At 39.2% G+C, this 18,741-nt stretch overlaps 1 protein-coding gene across 1 annotated transcript in view; it reads left to right on the top strand.

Annotated features, from left to right (window-relative positions):
* arhgap39 (Rho GTPase activating protein 39) overlaps nt 1-18,741 on the top strand; it is a 112,551-nt gene that overhangs the window by 71,146 nt on the left and 22,664 nt on the right. The window contains exon 2 of the mRNA XM_030132258.1: nt 6,367-6,783. Within this exon, the coding sequence (XP_029988118.1) occupies nt 6,367-6,783 (417 nt within the window). The remainder of the gene's footprint in view (nt 1-6,366; nt 6,784-18,741) is intronic.

The raw sequence follows: 18,741 nt of genomic DNA, 5'->3' as shown, positions 1-18,741 counted from the left end.
GTAAATGAAATTAATTAAAGTTAATTAAAGTTACCCTAGAACAAAATGGAGCTTTCCTGGCCTCCGTCATTTCTTTTAATACCAACAACCACATCACAATTGGTGAACTGTGAGCTTTAAGTAAATTTTCCAACTATTAGGTTGCTTGCAAGTGGGAGGCATTATATAGACTTTACTTGTAACCACAACTCAATATGAAGGCACAAGTAATGAAGTGGTGGCATGTTATAAACAAATGGTCAAAGGTCACCTTCACTGTAACATTATTATGTTCTGGAAAACAAACAAAAACACTTTTCTCCCATTATTTAAACCTATAACTCGAAAACAGAAGGGTGCATTGTGACGTTTGGTTTGAGTCAGTGACACTAATCTTGGGTGCACGTTGAAACTATGCTGGTTCTATAGATCTTCTGTACTTTTGGTTTCCTCATGTGTTGGCTGCACCCTCATGTTTGAGTTTAGTGTCTTGCCAGCAACATCCATCTTTGAAGCTTATCTACTGTCCTGACCACAAATTTATGTTAATGAACTTTATTAGAAGGTATTTGACTCTGTTTTGACTGACATGAATATAAACCACATCTTGACTTGTTGGTGGAAGCATTAAAATATTACTTGTAAATTCTATAATGTGTAGTGGTAAAAACTATAAATACATTACACCCCAGCGTTATCTGTCAAGATAAAGAGTAAAGTGTTTTGTTGTGGATTAACATTGATGATGATAGCCTACAGTATTCTAAAGGTGTTCTGGAACTAAAGTTTAATTCTTATCACTAAAAACATGAAGTCAAAACCTTGATATGAGGCTCTTTGATGTGAATGTTGTGAAATGTTCAGTGTTAGTAGCGTTCAGAGGCCGTCCTTGCAGTGCACAGGGAGGATGGTAGCCAGTTAAACTGGGTCATTTGGAACACCAACACATCAACCAATTATGACCAATTAATCCTACTATCTCCGCTCTGGATCGCTCTGTTTAACTGGCCTGTTCTGCTCCATTTGACAAGCATTCACCCTGACAGCTGATGTACCATTTCTTTCTCTCCTTTTTCTCTCTCACACACCAACACACACAGTAGCTAACAATAATTGTGGCTGCTCCAGTGCTCAACAGGGCTCTGCAGCTTAAGAGCAGAGATGATTCACGCTGGCAGAAAACTCTTCAGGGTGTTGGAAAAGTCTGGAATCACAGAGAGTCTGCAAACAGAACAAACAGCAAAATTCCTGTCACAAGGTCAATCCCAGAGCTTCAGAAGATACAGTCCCTGGTACAAACGAGCTCTGAGAACAGGCCGACCAACTTAAAATCATGCATAAAATTCAGTTCTCCGCCTTGCTCTTATTTCCATTAATGGCCAGAAAGACACTGCAGCTAAAGAAAAGAATTTCTGAGGCATCTCTAATTAATGCCACTGTTTAAACACTTTTAGTAAATTTCAGAAAGTGCTGAACAAATCAGATCAGAAGTTAGAACAAAATACATCATAATCATTAAAACCCATTACTTCAGGAAAACCATTTTTCAGTGTGTGCCAGCTAGATAGTTGTCCAATGAGCCAAGCTAAGCAGCAGCAGGACTGGTTTGTGAAGTGAGTGATTCATGACAGATTGATGTGAAGTGTGTGTTGCTATTGGACCAAATGTTGTGTGGGAGTAAGTAATGCACACAAGATGCTTGTTTTATTACTGCAAATGGTCCCCATCTGTAGATGTGCACTTTTAATGATACAGCAAAAAATTCTGATTTACAGCAAATTTGCAGACACCTCGGTCAGGGGTTACAGAACCCATATTTCCCCAGATTTGGCTTTAAGAACCATATATACAATAATATAATAATGGATTAGATTTATAAAGCACTTTTCTATTAATGCATACTCAAAGCATGTACAATGGATCCATTATTCATTCACTCACACTTTCACACTTTGATGGTGGTAAACTACGTTTGTAGCCACAGCTGCCCAGGGACAGGCTGACAGAAGCATGGCTGCCAATCCACGCCAAACATTCACACACATTTATACACCAGTGTGAGTAGCAGGCGGCCCTTCGGTTATTGGAAGACCCACTCTACCTCGTGAGCCACGGCCATCCCATTTATTGGCTCGTGACCAGTTGTCATCCTGTTGATCACACTTCAGTCTTCAGTGGAATTCAGATCTGGAGAATGGATCAATCTTTTATTATTTCCCAGAGCTTCATATTGTAATAACTTAGAATGATCCTTCAAACCTTCTGCAAATCTTGATGTCTGTCTTTTTATGGAGTTGCCCGTAATTTTTCTCCTCAAAAATTAAAACATCTACAGACAACAGCAAGAATTTAGCATCTACTGTACTGACTTGCATATTTGGCTGACTGATATAGATGGGTATTGGAAAGGACTAGTTTGGCAGCAGTTGCACTTCTGCGTCGCTGCAGTGCATCATCTGTCAGAACTGTGGTCGATGCTGGGTCTCCCCCTCAGCCAGAGGCAGAGCAGAGGATGTAGCAGTTAAGCTGCGGTGTCAACACAGCTCAGGCCCGAGTGGATCATCCAATTCCGATGCACTCCCAGCCGCCTCACTGTCACTCAAACACTGTCAATGCCTGTGGCTCAGATTAGTGCCCACAGTATGTGGACTAAAAGCAATCGTTTCATTACTGATCAATAACTCGCAGGGGTTGCTTTTAAAATAATTGTAATATACAGTACAGAATCATTATGGAATGACATAAGAATGATATATCTCCTGTTTCCAGTAGAGAGTGTGTCTGCTTTCCTGAGAAACTGAGCAAAGCATGACCTTTTGTCTTCAGATATGATGGGCTTCCTGATTTACTTGCTTTGGCATTTGGCATTGTGAGGAAGAAGTACTAATGACATTGTTGCAAACATTAACTGAAAGTAAAAAGGAGGATCAGCAGTGAATCCAGCACAGCCTGGAGGTTTGTTCATACAGCAGAGAAATGTCAGTTCTGGAGGAAATGAAATGAAAAGGACACATTCCTCAGATATCCACATCGAGCTGATCTCCGTGGGTTACAGCGCTTCATCTGTTGGGCCCTTTATCATGACATCTTATATTCAAGAACTGTACATCTCTAATGCATACACAATTGTGCTTTAAGTGGCAATGTTGTAGTGCAATTAACATCCTTAAGTTTTAAAGTTAATTATATCTTATTTGTTATATTGGTTTGTTGAATATTGTCTTATTATGTTTATTATTTGGTGAATTATTATGTTATTATTATGTATTAGGTTTGTGCTGCAAGCTGGTCAGTTGTTGACATCTAATATCATCTCTAACAGTAGCTAGTGTTACACACTGTTGAGGCTGTAGAGCAACACAAGAGGGGCACTGAAGAATTGAAGGTGGATAAAACAAACAATGCAAGTTTTCTACATTGAAGTCATTGTACAGGCTCTTATGGATGTAGGAAACCACTAATAAACTGCATAAAACATGTGACCAGTTCCCAAAACAGATTCTGGCTTAGTCATCACAGAGCATATCAACATGTATTGAATTATTAAAGAAATGTTCATTTTGTTGTTTAGACCATTTCTCAGAATTGTGCAAATTGTGTTGATAAGATATGGAACCGTAAGTATTGTCTAACTAGAAGCACTTGGAGAGTGCAGACCTCCGCCAAGGCTGATCAGTGCCCCCCCCCCCCCCCCCCCCCCTCGATCACCACCAAAATTTAATCATTTCTTCCTTATCCCATTTCCAACAAACCCTGAAAATTTCATCAAAATCTGTCCATAACTTTTTGAGTTATGTTGCACACTAACGGACAGACAAACAGACAGACAGACAGACAAACAAACCCTGGCAAAAACATAACTTCCTTGGCGGAGGTAATAATAAACAACTACATCAGTTAGCTGTAACATACAGTTTAACCTGGTGTGTGGTTAGCAGCTGATGTCAAGGACATTTAATGTCAGGGAAGGGGGACAAATAAAATCCTTTTGCTCTCTGGGCAAAACTATTGATCCTGGCTCTGAGAAATGAGTTTCTGTGGACAAGTTCTCCGCCGATTTCCTAGATAACCACATTAAGAAAATAAAAGACTCATACAGTTATTTTTACTTGATGTGGCAGATCAGGCATATGTTATGAGGCAAAGAGCATGTGATGCTTTTCACATTTTTATTATATTTCATGAAGAAAACTAAAACTAATAATATTTAATGCTAATGCTTTTAATCAGTACTTTCTGTGGCTCTAAGCATCAAGCATATTTGTGTCTTGCAGAAGCCATAAAGTAGCTCACAAATGTTTAGCTTGACTTACAAAGAGAAGCTCAGTGATTTGTCAGAACAGAAAACCAGCAGGAGGAAACAGTGCCTTTGTTTGGGACTAATCCACATGTGGTGTTTGACTGAATATTTGTGGCAGCAGGACACAGCAGTGTGTGGTGCACTGATGTGTTTTTAATACTGTGTGGATACAGTGGGGTTTTCTGGTAAATAATTGGAACTGAAGTCTTTGTCAGCCTCACCTCATCCTCCTCTGTTAAAACCACTTAGACTGACATACCGTGTCTGCTCCAGCTATTGATTGACCTCTTATCCATCAGAAACTGTGCTGAAGGCTTTAGCCACACAGTGGCATCACGACAGGGAACACGCAGGCTGTGTGCTTTCAGAATGTTCATTTATTAACTGTGTGTGTTGGGACATGAATGTGCTCGTTTTGCTGTGTAGGTGTGTGTGAGTCATCTTAAAGCCTCTCTTCCTCCTTCTGGGATACAAACAGCTGCATTAGAGCTAAAGACAGATGAGTGTGTGCAGGCATATGCAGGGGCAGACTGCTACATGCAGAGCTCTGTGAGTGGGCTCACATTTTATAATTTATAATATATGGTAGCTTGGTGTAATCCCTCTGCAATTTTTCTAATGTTGTACCCCATTAATAACCTGCTGTGTACTTTGATCTCGGATTGCTCCATTGCTGAACAAAACATAATTGTTCTGTTATTCTGTTTTGAATGATTCAAGGGCTACACCAGAGGAAGTAAGTTTTACACTAAATTGCAGATGCTTTCATGGGTAGAAGCTGCAGCAGGAGATTATAGTAAAGGTACAGCTGCTGTAGTATCCTCTATGTCCAGAGAGAAATGTGGTTAGTGAGAAATACAACATGATGGTCTTTGCAGCAGATTTCTATAATCATCAGTCTGTGACATGTCCTTGAAGAGACCCAGACTGTATTTTTATTCAAATTACTGCGAATTGTGTGAATCTAGACGTTGAAAAGGAAATCTTCCATCTGAGAAAGACTGTCACATCATGAAATATTACCTACTTTAATTGCACTTCCTCTGTTCATGTTATCCCACGATTACAAGCCTAATACACAAAGAAGATTATTGGCATTGAAGAGTAGAATATAGGTAGAAATTACTTTCCTATTTGATGTGTTTGCTCATCAATTTACAGTCAGTGGAGTCATAGCAACACTTCCAAACATTATTTAATTATTATTAGTTCCCAGGTGTCATTAAATCATAGCAGATGAATGGACACAATGAGGTTATGTCGGTAATAGTGTCTGTCCAAGCTCAAACAGTGGAGATTAACAAAGAGACAGTGAATGTGACGAGACCAAATAAGCACAACAGCTTTAGGTTGAGGCAAATTCATTGAATCTGATCTGAAATGTTCTTTATCATCCCAGCATCTTTGCAGCTTATCTTCATGTTCTGCATGTAGCTACCTGTTCTGTATACTTTTTTGGAAACTGAGTTCAGCTATTGAGCTAAAATGATTAGACTCGATGTAAGAAAATTGATGTGGAAACAGAGGTCACCAGTCTAATTACTTAACCCATTCCCATACAGTAGGAGGCAGTAGAGTTATCACAGCTGTGTAAAAAGCATGAAACACAGGACAGTAAGTGGCTTGCATCTTGTTGCTACTGAGACTCTACATCAGGAGTCTGATTAAGTCATCAGTGGTGCAGCTGTAAATGCACATACTTGGCTTAAAATGATAATCACATTATGGGATTTACGGGGGCTCTGCTTTGATTGTATTGTCCCGTAATCAAACCCTGTTTATCCTCTCTCTGTATTTTCAATCAGTTGTTGCCAAGGGGCAACAACCACGGCTTGAAATTGAGATCTCTAGCAGTACAAATACTGACTTTTTTTTTCCAGTAGTCAATATGGTCTCATTAACTTTACTTGAACCATTTAATAAGTCCTCAGGTACTTCTTTTGTAAAGTGTTGCTTTATTAAAAAGATTTTAAGCCAAATTGAAGTCTTTTATATTTGATGTAATTTAAGTGTTTCATGTTATCTAAAGGAATAAACGTTACGCAGAAATTTTATTCATTACTTTTACTTCTCTGTCTCTTCTGCAGGTTGGAGTGGGTGGAGATCATTGAGCCGCGTACACGGGAGCGTATGTACGCTAACCTGCTGACAGGGGAGTGTGTGTGGGACCCTCCGCAAGGCGTTCGCATCAAGCGGACTGGAGACAACCAGTGGTGGGAGCTCTTTGACCCCAACACCTCACGTTTCTACTATTACAATGCCTCCACCCAGCGCACAGTATGGCATCGGCCCCAGGGCTGCGACATCATCCCTCTGGCCAAGCTGCAGACGCTGAAGCAGCACACTGACGGCTCCAACCCCCGCCCAGCAAGTGGAGGGGGAGGTAGAGCGTCTGCAGACAACAGCCCGGGACGTAACAGCGGGGTCAGTCGAGAGGGAAGCACCTCCTCATCCCTGGACCAGGAGCTGTCTGACAAACAGGGCAACAGAGAGGAGGCAGACAGGTAAGGCTGGTGGAGGGCCGCTCAGTCAGCTGACCAGCAGATGGCAGGGTCAGTCCCAAGACAGTACTGCACCCCTGTACTTCTAGATGATATGATTTATTTACTTTATCAAAAGCATTAGTGTACTGTACCGGAAATTAAATAAACTCAAAATAATGCCTGAGCTCGATTTAAAAAAAGCCACAGGAGGACCTCATTAATCACAAACCTTTCATTGAGCTCAGATAAACCTCTACATGCCTGCAGTTTAACTGGACCCTTGGGCAATGTGACAGTTTGGAAAAGCATTACTTAAACAGGCAGTTGAGTATTTGTACAAACCACAAAAATTGGTCTTGGGACAGAACCCAAGTCCGGAGTCTCAACAGTGGTAAAAGAAGTATTGAAATCCTGCACCTCAGCAAAAGCACTAATAGCACATAGTGAATATACTCCACTGAAAGTAAAAGCTCTGCATTTGAGGCCCGAATTCAGAGAAAGTACGGTATGTGTTATTAGCAAAATGTATTGAAATTCAATTCAGTCATTGTCCAGTCAGTTTTCCATGTCAGTGTGTACTGTTTACTTTTTTGGGTCATTTTACTACTGGCTTAATGTTTGTTGGATTTTACTGCTGCTAGTGTTAAAGATTTAGCTCATTTCAACTACTAGGCCTATGTCTAAGTATTAGAAGGATTTACTGAATTCCAGTTCACAGTGCAAATAAAAATTGGGATTAAATCCCAAATACATGCATACAATATATAAATTGCAATATATGCAATATGTCATTTTTTTGTTTTATTTTATTACTTGCCGTCGAAGAGGACCCAAAAATCACCTATCAATTAAATTGCATGGCATCATATACTGTACTTCATTTAATTCCATTGAGTAAAATTGCATTCTGTTAAATCATACCAATTATATTAAATGTATAAAGTTGCCGAAAGTGGTTATTTAAACACACGCAAGCACAAGTATCTCAAATCTTTACATGAGCACAGTACTCGGAATAGTGGTTTTGAATGTGGGCTACAGTTATTAGTATGTCTAATGCAATCTATACCCATTTCATATTGAATACTAACTTCACACTAAAGTTTAACTCGTGTTGTCTCTAACAACATGTGTCTGAATGTATATGAGTAGAAAAATAATCTACTTGTGAAGTAAGAAAAAAAAATCTGATCCCACTGATCTGTACCATCATCTAGGTGTTAAATGGATGTTCACTCAAACTCAGACAGCACCAACTACTGAAGTGGAACAGCTTTACATTACGCTGAAACTGCCTGTGCACCCATGTGTTCATTTAATATCCACATATGAAACGCATGCATGAAGACTGATGACAAGGACGTGGAGGGCCTCTCTTTGACTTTACTTAGAAGCATCCTTCGTGATTTTAATTTCTTATTTACTAACAGATGCTGAATAAAGCAGCTGTGCCCTCATCTTATATTTGAGATGAAAAACAAGTTAAATGTGATTTAAAACGGTCAGGTCATCTTAAACGGATTTAAACTGCAACTTTACTGATTAACAGATGTGTACAGCCACAAGGTAATTGTTCAGAACATTTATTTGTAAAGTTCAGTTTCAAAGAAACAGTTTCTCAATGTTTGAGCCTCTCATTCACATATTTAACATAGTTTTAGGTCACTAAAATGGAAATATTTTAAAAATGCTCTATTTGCGCATGCCCATTGTTGTATGCACCTCAGGGAATACTCTGAGGCATTTGAAAACACTTAGTAAATTACAGTGTTCACCATGAACGAACATTGAACATTCAAAAATACATGTGGGGTGCCTGTTAATGCACAAATGACTGAACAATATTTTGTAGAAATCTCCTGTGTCCCACAGGTAGTTACAGGGCGCACCCCCCCCTCCACTGGTTTCCTTTATTGTACTGAAAATGTCTCGAAAATTTATTGAACCGAAGACCCCTGAACTGAAAACGTACCGAACCAAAAATTTTTCTGTACCGTTGCACTCCTAGTAAATACCTGTTTAGACAAGGCATCAGTCTAAAGACCTTAAGTAGTGTGTGTTAATAAATTTGAATGAGTTGTGAGTCAGTGGGAGAGTGTGATTTTTGACCCAAACGTTATCACACTAGCCCAAAAGGTTAATTCGTCATCGCCTCCTGTGGTCATTGGTCATGCTAGAGGTCTTATTAGTCATGTGCAATGAAAGAAACCTCTACTCAGAGACAGACGGTGACAAAACAGAAAAAGAGTATGTGCAGAGTGGAAATGGGGTCACAGTATCACTTCTGTTCCACATGACTCCTCTGTGTCTCACTGTCTCAACCTTTCCACTGTGTTTCTGTGAGTGTCCATTCTTTTCCTTCCTCTCTCACCTCTCCTTACACTCTGTTTGATCTCTCTCTCTCTCATTCACCTTCAGCATCCTATCATCACCCCCCTCCCCCATCTGTCTAACCGGTCTTGGTTTGCTGGTTTGCTATAAACTGCTGCAGTCTGCAGTGATTGGTGGATATGGCTGCCCGGGGTCACCGTGTCCTGTAAATGTCTTCTGTGCTCCAGGACGCTGCACAGACACACACACACATGCACAGAGTACACAGTCTGCTCTCGTCAGTTATTCGCATTGTACACTCTGCGGAACAGCAAATCACTGCTTTTAGAGACAATTACACACTCTGGCTGCATGGTGTTCAAGGAGAACAATATGTAGTGACACACATTTGTCAGGCCAATACTGCCATTTTATTAACAAGGCTAATGGCAAAACGGCTGCTCCTACACTCTGCAGTTAGTGTCAAATGTGGGTAAATGTATTCCGGGGTTTTATGAGAATCTTTTTAGTAGATCTCAGTATTTCAAACATATTGACTTGATGGTATCAGATGAAAACTCAAAGGTCACTAGACACACTGCACATCGAAGCCTTTAGGGACCGACCGTGAATGTCAGTTGTCATGACAATCCGGACAATAGTTCAAAAGGTATAATAATAGCATGGTCATCACAGAATGCACTTCAAGGAGAGCAGATATCATATCTGGGATCAGTTTGTTTGCATTGTATGAGAAACACCTGTACTATTTATTGCACTTCCTCATAAAAATAATCGCACAAGGATTTCCCTTCAGGTCCACATCCAAGCCAAACTCACATATCAGTGGATTCAAACCCAGGGCCATCCTTCAACAATGAGACAGAGGAAACCATTGCTGGTTCATTTTCATTTGCTATACAAAAACTAGAAATACACCTGCTGCTTAGGTGTATCTTTAGTTTTTAGTAAGAAGCTCAGCAGCAAGAGAGGACTTAACACTAACATTAGCAGAGATGCCGGAGATGTTCCAGTCAACAGCTAGAACACAGCTGTGCATGTTCACAAACATGATAATACCAAAGAAAAGTAAGTGTTTAAGATTGATGTGGACGTTATTAACTATTTGACTTAATTTACTGTACAATTGCTGGCCTTTTTATTAGGTACACCTGTTCAACTGCACGTCAAAGGAAATATCCAGTAGGCCAATCACATGGCAGGAACATGTTGCATTTAGGCTTATAGACATAATCAAGATGGCCAGCTGAAGTTAAAACCGAGCTTCAGAATGGGAAAGAAACAGGATTTAAGTGATTTTAAACATGGCATGGGTTAGAAAGGCTGGCCTGAAAATTTCAGAAAATTAAAAAAATGTCTTGTTGATGCCAGAGGTCAGAGGAGAATGTCCAGACTGGTTCGAGCTGATAGAAAGACAATGGTAACTCACATCATTGTCATTACAATTGCAATATACAAAACACAACATGTCAAACCTTGAGCAGATTGACTACAGCAGCAGCAAATACACTCACCAGCAACTTCAGACTCATGATACAGTACACCTGGTATTAGCAAGGTGAACCCCATTAGGTGACAGATGATCATATGATTCGAGTTTGAAAATAATAGCTTGTAATAATCAGTCTGTGTCTTGACAGACGGTTATTTGCTATAATCACTGCAAATTAATGTGTGTAAGTTTCAGTATTAGCTTTTGAACAAAATACATTAGAGTAGTCTGATCAATCCAAATGACTGATAATGACCTTCTTTTTCACCCAATGTCACAGACAGGTACAACATATCTTTTTTTTTTTTTTTGGATTCATGATAGTGTTTGACAGAATAATGGTGTGTATACTGTTTTTTACTTGTGAAATACCATCAAAGACTATTGGATGCTGAATCTAAATACCTTGACTGTAAATAAGATCTCCTGGTTTGCAATGTTGTCAGTGTTTTCAGTAAGTTACCATCAGTCAATATTTTGGTACTTCTAGCCAGGAAAAAAAAAGATAGTGATGGCCAAAATTCCACACTTGTGCTTGTGGCATTATACCCACAGTCAGTGACATTTACAGCAGCAGGAGCAGGAGAAGGACTTCACGGATAATGAAGGACTCCACCCACCCTGCACACAGCCTGTTCGTCCACCTGCCATCGGGCAGGAGACTCCACAGAATCAGAGCCAGAACCAGAACCACCAGGCTTAGAAACAGCTGCTTCCCAGATGCAGTAAGACTGTACAGCTCAATCCATAACTGAACAATAACTCACTTGGTGCCGTTTCATTCATTTATGTGCAATACAAAAATACACAGTGCAATATTCATTCAGTCTTATCACAATTACAATGTGCAATAATATGTTTTCACATATACATTTTCCAGTCATGTTCTCCTCACCCTCTATGCCCGTTATTTATTATTATATTATCTGCAGTCTGCTTTTGTTGTTTTCTATTTAGAAAAAAAAAGAATGTGTGTTTATGTCTATTTAAATATGCCTTACTTCACTATCAACCCTGTGGATTGGAATTTCATTCAATGTGTCATATGTTGAATGACAATAAAATAATCTTGAATCTTGAATCTTTAAAACAGTCGTCCACAAATGTATAGGGGAAAATTACATCTTTCATACACATAGTGGCAACACTAAATTCTTAAACACTTATTCCATGCTGATGAGTCTCAGCTTTCACACAAGCTACACACAAAACAGAAGTATAAAAGTTAAAAATAGTTTTCAATGCGAAGCTTATCCAAGCAGAATAATATAAGTTAATGTCCAACATTTAGCATACAACTTTATACAATATCTGCCCCTTTTCTTAGACAGACACCTGTTTTATATTCAAAGCTCTATCTGCTGCTCTTTTACTCTTGTGATACTTTAGTTACAGTTTGAAGCCATCCAACTGTGTTATGATTCTCTGCCATTTCAGCCAATGCACCTGTGTCTAGTGGCACTTGAAGGCTGTATGGCTCTGTTCCCCACTGCCTAATTTTTAAGCACAGTGTCTCTTTTTGCTAGAGCAGTTTGTGTTTCTAAAGTGTGTGTGTGCGCGTCCATGCTTTCAGTCGCACAAGAGAAAGAAAGACAGAAGAATAAGAGACAGAAAGTATCCAATGGTGAGAGATAGACACAGCAGTTATATAGGCTTGAAGATATGTAGCTTATAACATGTTTCCAATTTACATTAAAACATCAGATGAAACATGAAGCCCTCAACAGAGCCCTCAACAGAAACTCTGTCCCCAGTAGGTCAGGCAGATATTTTAACTTCTACTGTTTTTACACAAGTCCAGTCATTCCATTTTGTTTTTAAATGCTAATCTTTGGAATTCGGGTTGATATAAAAAATAACCTTAAAATGATATTCAGAACCTACACTTTGACTGCATCAATCATATGTCACGATGCATATGCATACACAAGTAGACTCAAGTATTTCCCAATGTCATGGCCAGTATTTAGTTTGGTAGTAGTACTGAGACTCACAGCAGTCCATTTAATGTGGATGCTGAGTGTCAACGTTGATTCCCTCCAGAGACCACCTTCAGTCCGTTAAGGAGAGCAGGACAGGCAGTTTGTCAGCACACACAGCTTCCTCTCTGACAGATGGAAGCTATTGACCTCTACACGGCTCCAACTCCCTGCACACACCAAGGATCCCATTAAAGAGAGCAGGGACGAACGGAGAGAGAGGCCAGACAGAGATAAGGATGGAGAGCGAAGGGGAGGAAAATGAAGAGAGAAAGTGGTACATAGACATGTTAGTCCCTCTGTTTGTCCTTCAGTCACATACAGAAGGACAAGGAGGATAGACTCTTGAGGGCCAGATTTACTAAGCAGGTTAAATTAACCTGAGGTAGCAATCCAAAAAAAGCACATAATGGAGTAGCCAGTTGTGAATGTGATCTATTAAAATGCACTAATTTAGAAATCCAGACACATTCACTTCAATAATGAAAAGCACAAACAACCAAGACTGAAAATTAGCTGATGGTCACACTCAGGATGCAGGTATTTTCTTAACAACATTGTGTAGGTTCAGTTTACTTGTAATCTGACAGTAGGTTTTACATGTGATTCTCTCAGGAAACAGCGTGGAAACAGAAAAAAAAAGAGGCATCAAGTGGAAAAGTTTTCTGCTGTAGAACTGGTGCTTACTGGAGGAATGTAACAATTCTTTGAAAAATAAATATACAGTATTAATGTCCAACTTGCTCCAAATGGACCCTCTGTGATACTACTAGTGGGGGGTAAACCCAGAACTTTAAAAAAATTGACATGACCTAAAGATGAATTAAATGTAGACCACCAGAGCACTGAAGTCTGATTTCCACAACCTAACACTTGTTTGTAAAACTGACTGTTAGCCCCCTTTTTAAGCAAAGATAGACAGTATGAGGAGGCGACATTGACAACATTATTCTCTGTCCATGGTCCTGAACTGTGAATAACAAACTACTATTTAAACCAAGGGGCAAGGACCTTGACTCCAAAATGAGGCCAAGGTGGAAGTATTGTATAGTGCAGTAAGTTGTAATACCACTGACAGCCACTGGGGTTGGATGAAAAAAGTCCTTGTTCCCATAGGCTTACACTGAACTTTTGTCTAAAAATACAAAATCATAATTTTTTTTCGAAGGACTGATTCCAGGTTAATCTGTTTTCTTTTTAAGCTTTAGTAAGATTAGTCTAGTTGTCCATCTTTAACTTTTTCCTTCATTAATCAGATCTCAGGTCAGAAGGATTTGTGGCAGACTTTGGTTCACTCCTGCAGAATCAGACTTTGAGTTTCTTCTTATTTAATAAAACTTTTTTTTTTTCAGACAGCTTGACTGTAGTTTTGTTTAATAGACTCCACTAACAAGATTCTAAAACAATTGTGCTAGGCAGTGCTTGATGACATTTACTGAGTCAGTAAGTCAGGATTTAAGATCAGTTCACCCATGACCCCTCTCACATGGCTCTGACCCCTTGTGTTTATAATTATATACAGTCTACGGTTTGAATTTACATTTCATGTATTTCATGTAAGATTTTTAGTGTAGTATTGCTAAGCCTTAATAAACTTGCCAGTAAATGTGTTCATTAAATCCCTGCTTGATTAATTGGAGAGCCTTAACATTACATGCCTCTGCACTGTTCCAATTACTGTCCTGACATATGAAAACGTAAACGGGGAAATCCAGCTACAGAAAACACATCACAAAAACAAATTAAAGAAAGGAAAAATAAACAGAGGTGCAGTAGATTCTAGGTCTTGTTTGAATTCCTCCAGCAAATTAAGAACAACATGGCTTTGCAATCAATATGTTCTGTTAACACATCCCTCTGGCATTCCAAATAAGTAGACAACACTTTCTGTTCTCAGTAGCACTCCTCCATGCATGCTTTTCACATCAATGTTGGGTATAAAATGGGTTAAGACATGCTTTTTTCAGTGTTAAGTAATGGCTTAATTGGCAGTAAATTGATGATTGCAAGCCTCCCCAGATATCTGTGAAGTGAGCAGGAAATTCCGACAAATGCATAAGCAATAAGTAACTGTGTCCATGCCTTTCCTCTGGTTTTCACTGTGCATCTTTTAATAAGGTCTGACAGTTGGAAGGTAGGTTTTGCGCTGGCGCTATGTGTCTGAATCACTACCACTTTGCTCAGAGATAGATAGATGTAGATAGTAAGATCGATAGAAATTGATTAGAAAATCAGGAAATGTACACAGAACAACGGAGGACATTTAATCCAGCATAAAGACGCGTGAACACACATACACCACACACTGCCAAGAACAGAATGGTTCAAATCATTAATCTCAATAAACATAAATGATCCGCAGTGTGTTGTGTCATAACATGGGTCTTTATACTTTGACAAATTTAACTGCAGATCATAATATTTATAGACATTTATGATGCTGGAGGAGTCGTTCATGTTGCTCACGTTACGTCCAGCTAAATACTATACCAAATAATTAAATGAGTTCACTGTCAGCACTAAAACTTTCAGAAAGTCTATGTTTGCAGTGTGTACAACAAATCCACGACTCCTAAGTTGAAAAACCAGCAGTGACTTTCTGAGTACAAATGGTATTATGTTGTCTTCCCTAGTGTTGTAGCAGCAATGAGACATGAAGTGTTATGTAAGTCATTACAAACATCCACAGGCGGTGGGATATTGCTCAGCTTTGTTTTTCTCCATTTGTGTCTTCATCCTATTCATATTTCATTGTATTTGTCTTTGATCTGTATAAACAGGTTTTCTTAGAACTTCTGTTGCAGGGATATGAACCGAATATGCCCTGATGCTTGTAAACACCTTAGAATCAAATGTATGCATATTTCTTCATCTGCACACTGCATTACATAAAGAAACATATACAGGGTTATTCAAAAAGAATGAACCGATTTCATGACGCGTTGCCTCAGTTCTCAAGCATCGTCATGGAATGAGTCGGTGACCTTTTGAAAGAGGAGTTTTGTAAGTTTGAGCTTTTTTAAATGAAAAAGTGCCCCAGTGATGGATTGGTCGGAAGGGGGCGAAGACCTTGCTCTTTGTGCTTGGCCTGCAAGATCCCCAGACCTCACCGTGTGTGATTTTTTTTTTCTTGTGGGGGTACGTAAAAGATCGCGTTTATGTTCCACCGCTACCCGCTAACCTTGATGACCTTAAACATCGAATAACAACAGTGATCAACTCAGTGGATCGTGATATGCTGATACGTGTCTTGGAGGAATTCTCTTATCGCATTGATGTTGCCTGTGCTGCAGGTGGTGGCCATACTGAACACTTGTAAGACAGGAAATAAAAGTTGATTGTTAGTAGAATACTTGTGACTTGGCTCGAGTTTTCTATTGCTTTTCCTTATTAAAATATTGCGTAATGTAATCGGTTCATTCTTTTTGAATGGCCCTGTACATAATGCAAAACAAGAAAGAAAACAATTAACGGCAAATGGCCAGAGGGAGCCCATCAGCACAGTGGCTCTTTAACGCCACAATAAGAGTCAAACAGAATTTGCAATTAGACATTAGTGACTTTGAAATTAAAGGCATGTCCGAACCAAGAAATTCAGTTTGTGTGTTTGTGTTGATTCTTAGAAATTAAAGGGAGATATTTGATTTGATTGGATCTCATATTGTTTGTTTCAGAGTTCATTAGATTTAGAAATGAGTCTGTGACAAGGTAAAAATATTGAAAAACAGAAAGCATGTCTGTTGATGATATTAACAAAACATAATATTTTAATAATGAAATATGTGAATGTCTAAATTGTCTAAATTCTGGTCATCTCGTTAAAAAAGTCGCACTACAATGAGTCAGCAAGCAATAAATTCACTTGAATTGTTGTAGCGGAAAGCCAAGAAATATGGTTTAGATACATTTTAAAACCCAATTCTCACAGAACTAGTATAATCTGTGGACCTGTGATTTAGAAATTAACCCCCGGTGCCTGTGTTTCATGTACCACATTCACATCAAAAAAGTCTGTTTTTTACTTGAATTAATTGACATTTTTTTCTCTTTCTAGGGTCAAGGCTCATGTCTTACACAGAACTGTTGAAGTTTACAATAATGTTCCTTGCTGTAGCTGTCGTTCATCTTAAACTCTTTTGAGTGTTGGCTTCTTTTAAGGATTTAAGTTTGTTCTTTCAGTGAATAGGCTACCCATGCCAAATCGTGACATGAGCCGCCTTGATTTCCACACAAAACACTGTTAAAACTTTCATTTCTCATCAGCAGGAAATAGATTAAATAGATGTGCAAGGAACAAAAATTGGTCCAAATCAGTGATGTGCAGGAATAGTATTACAACGGGACCTCAAAATTATCTGAAATAGGGTAGATAATTTGGAATTACTTTTACAAATAACAGACAGCAGAGTCACACAGGACTAAGATCACAGATGACCTTCACAATTATTACAAATTACCCATGGTCCACAGGTAGCACTAGTCCCATGCAAATACAGCTCATGTCTTGTCTCTCTGCAACAGAAGCTACTTAATGCTTGGTAAATGTGTTGTGTTTAGCATCATATCTGTTCTCTAGAGGGTTAAAGCCTATAATTACAATCTTAACCACATATTATATGAGTCTGCTCAGACATGGATATAAACTGACCTTTGACCAGTTGGCGTAGGCGTGTAACCCTGATACAGTAATTCTAGTTTAATTAAATGATAAATGTATTAAAGCAATAAGCCCCAAGAGGCTGTGGTTTACAGCTACTTTAGTGCAGTTAAAAGTCGGGGCTACCCCCTCAGCAGTTCTCCGGTCACTGTTAATAATCTTGGCTTCTTTAGAAAATAAAAAGGGCAACAAAGAATAAAAAAATGTATTGATAACAAATAATCTTTTTTCTGCCAATGCAGCTCTTCAGTATGTGTCTGCAGAATAGTTGCCAAGCAACACATAGACAAGTTGGAAAAGTGTTTGAAGTTTTAGCCAAAGCTTAACAGCTGTCATAGTTAAATGTGGACTTTTTGAAGTTGTGTTCATTTGTGTTAACAGTCCTCTTCACTGGTGCAGGGTTGTTTAATGCTCAGTTTTGTTTGCCTGGTGCCAGAAGCCAGAATAATGCTCCAGAATCTTCTCTTGTTGCAGTTTTGTTTAAGATTGCACTGACTATTCACTTCTCTGCTTTGTCCTTTACATGATTTCTAAGAAGCCTCTAGGCAGCATCAGAAAGTTGTACAGTTCTCAGCACACCTTAAAAAAAGGAACAGTTTAGCAGTGTCTTCTTTCTCTTTAACTCTGTCATTAATTTCTGTCTCCTTTCCTTTATAAGTCTGTTTTTATTCTGTCCATCTTCTGATTTAATGCAGTCCCACATGTTTGTATATTGAGTATTTTACCATGACTTTGAGGGCAGATCAGCCAAATAGAATAAAAACAAGAGCTTTCTGTTTTATAAATGGATTTACTTCTCCTAAGAACTCAAGCAATCCTTCACTGCAAATGCAATTCTGTAAACCATTCAGCAATATGTTGGCCATGAAAGAATAACCCAGCTCCTGTTTAGATTAGTATGACCTAATCAAATGAAAAAGGGAAATGCGACCAGTGTCACTGGAGGTTGACTGAGCACAGAAATGAGGTTTTTCTTTTGTGGAGACAAAAGAATGTGAAGGCGATGGATCAGGTTCACACTGCAGAGACAGAGACAGATGGAGAGGGACTGGAGGGGAAAGTGTAAATTGATTTGAAGGTCAAATGATTGTGAATACATTAAGGATAGTTGGTAGTTATCCGAAAGACAAAAAGGCGAGGAGAAGGAAATTGGACAACCGACGGAGAGAGCTTTAGAGCCAAGCGGTGGACGAACTTAAAGGCTGTGTGCATGTACAGCATGTACCCGCTCTGCCCTGTAATGCTTCATATCCCCCTCTGTCTTCCTTTAACACACACATATGCATATTACCGTCCTCGGTATACAAACACTCACACTGCCACTATTCAGTGCTGCCCCTGGGGATGAGTGTGGAAGTATTTGGAAACAGAGGGTGGCCAATACTGCAATCAATTTCACACTCCCCTCCCTCTCCCTGTTTCACCTCTTGTTCTTCCTCCCACACTACTCTCTCCCTCCTCCGCCTGGTGTCTGACAAACAAGCACAATTTGAGGCCCACACACTGAAGGGGATGAATGA

The sequence above is a fragment of the Sphaeramia orbicularis genome, chromosome 4, assembly GCF_902148855.1.
Source record: "Sphaeramia orbicularis chromosome 4, fSphaOr1.1, whole genome shotgun sequence".
NCBI lineage: Eukaryota > Metazoa > Chordata > Actinopteri > Kurtiformes > Apogonidae > Sphaeramia > Sphaeramia orbicularis.
This window is presented reverse-complemented; position numbering and strand designations above follow the sequence as displayed.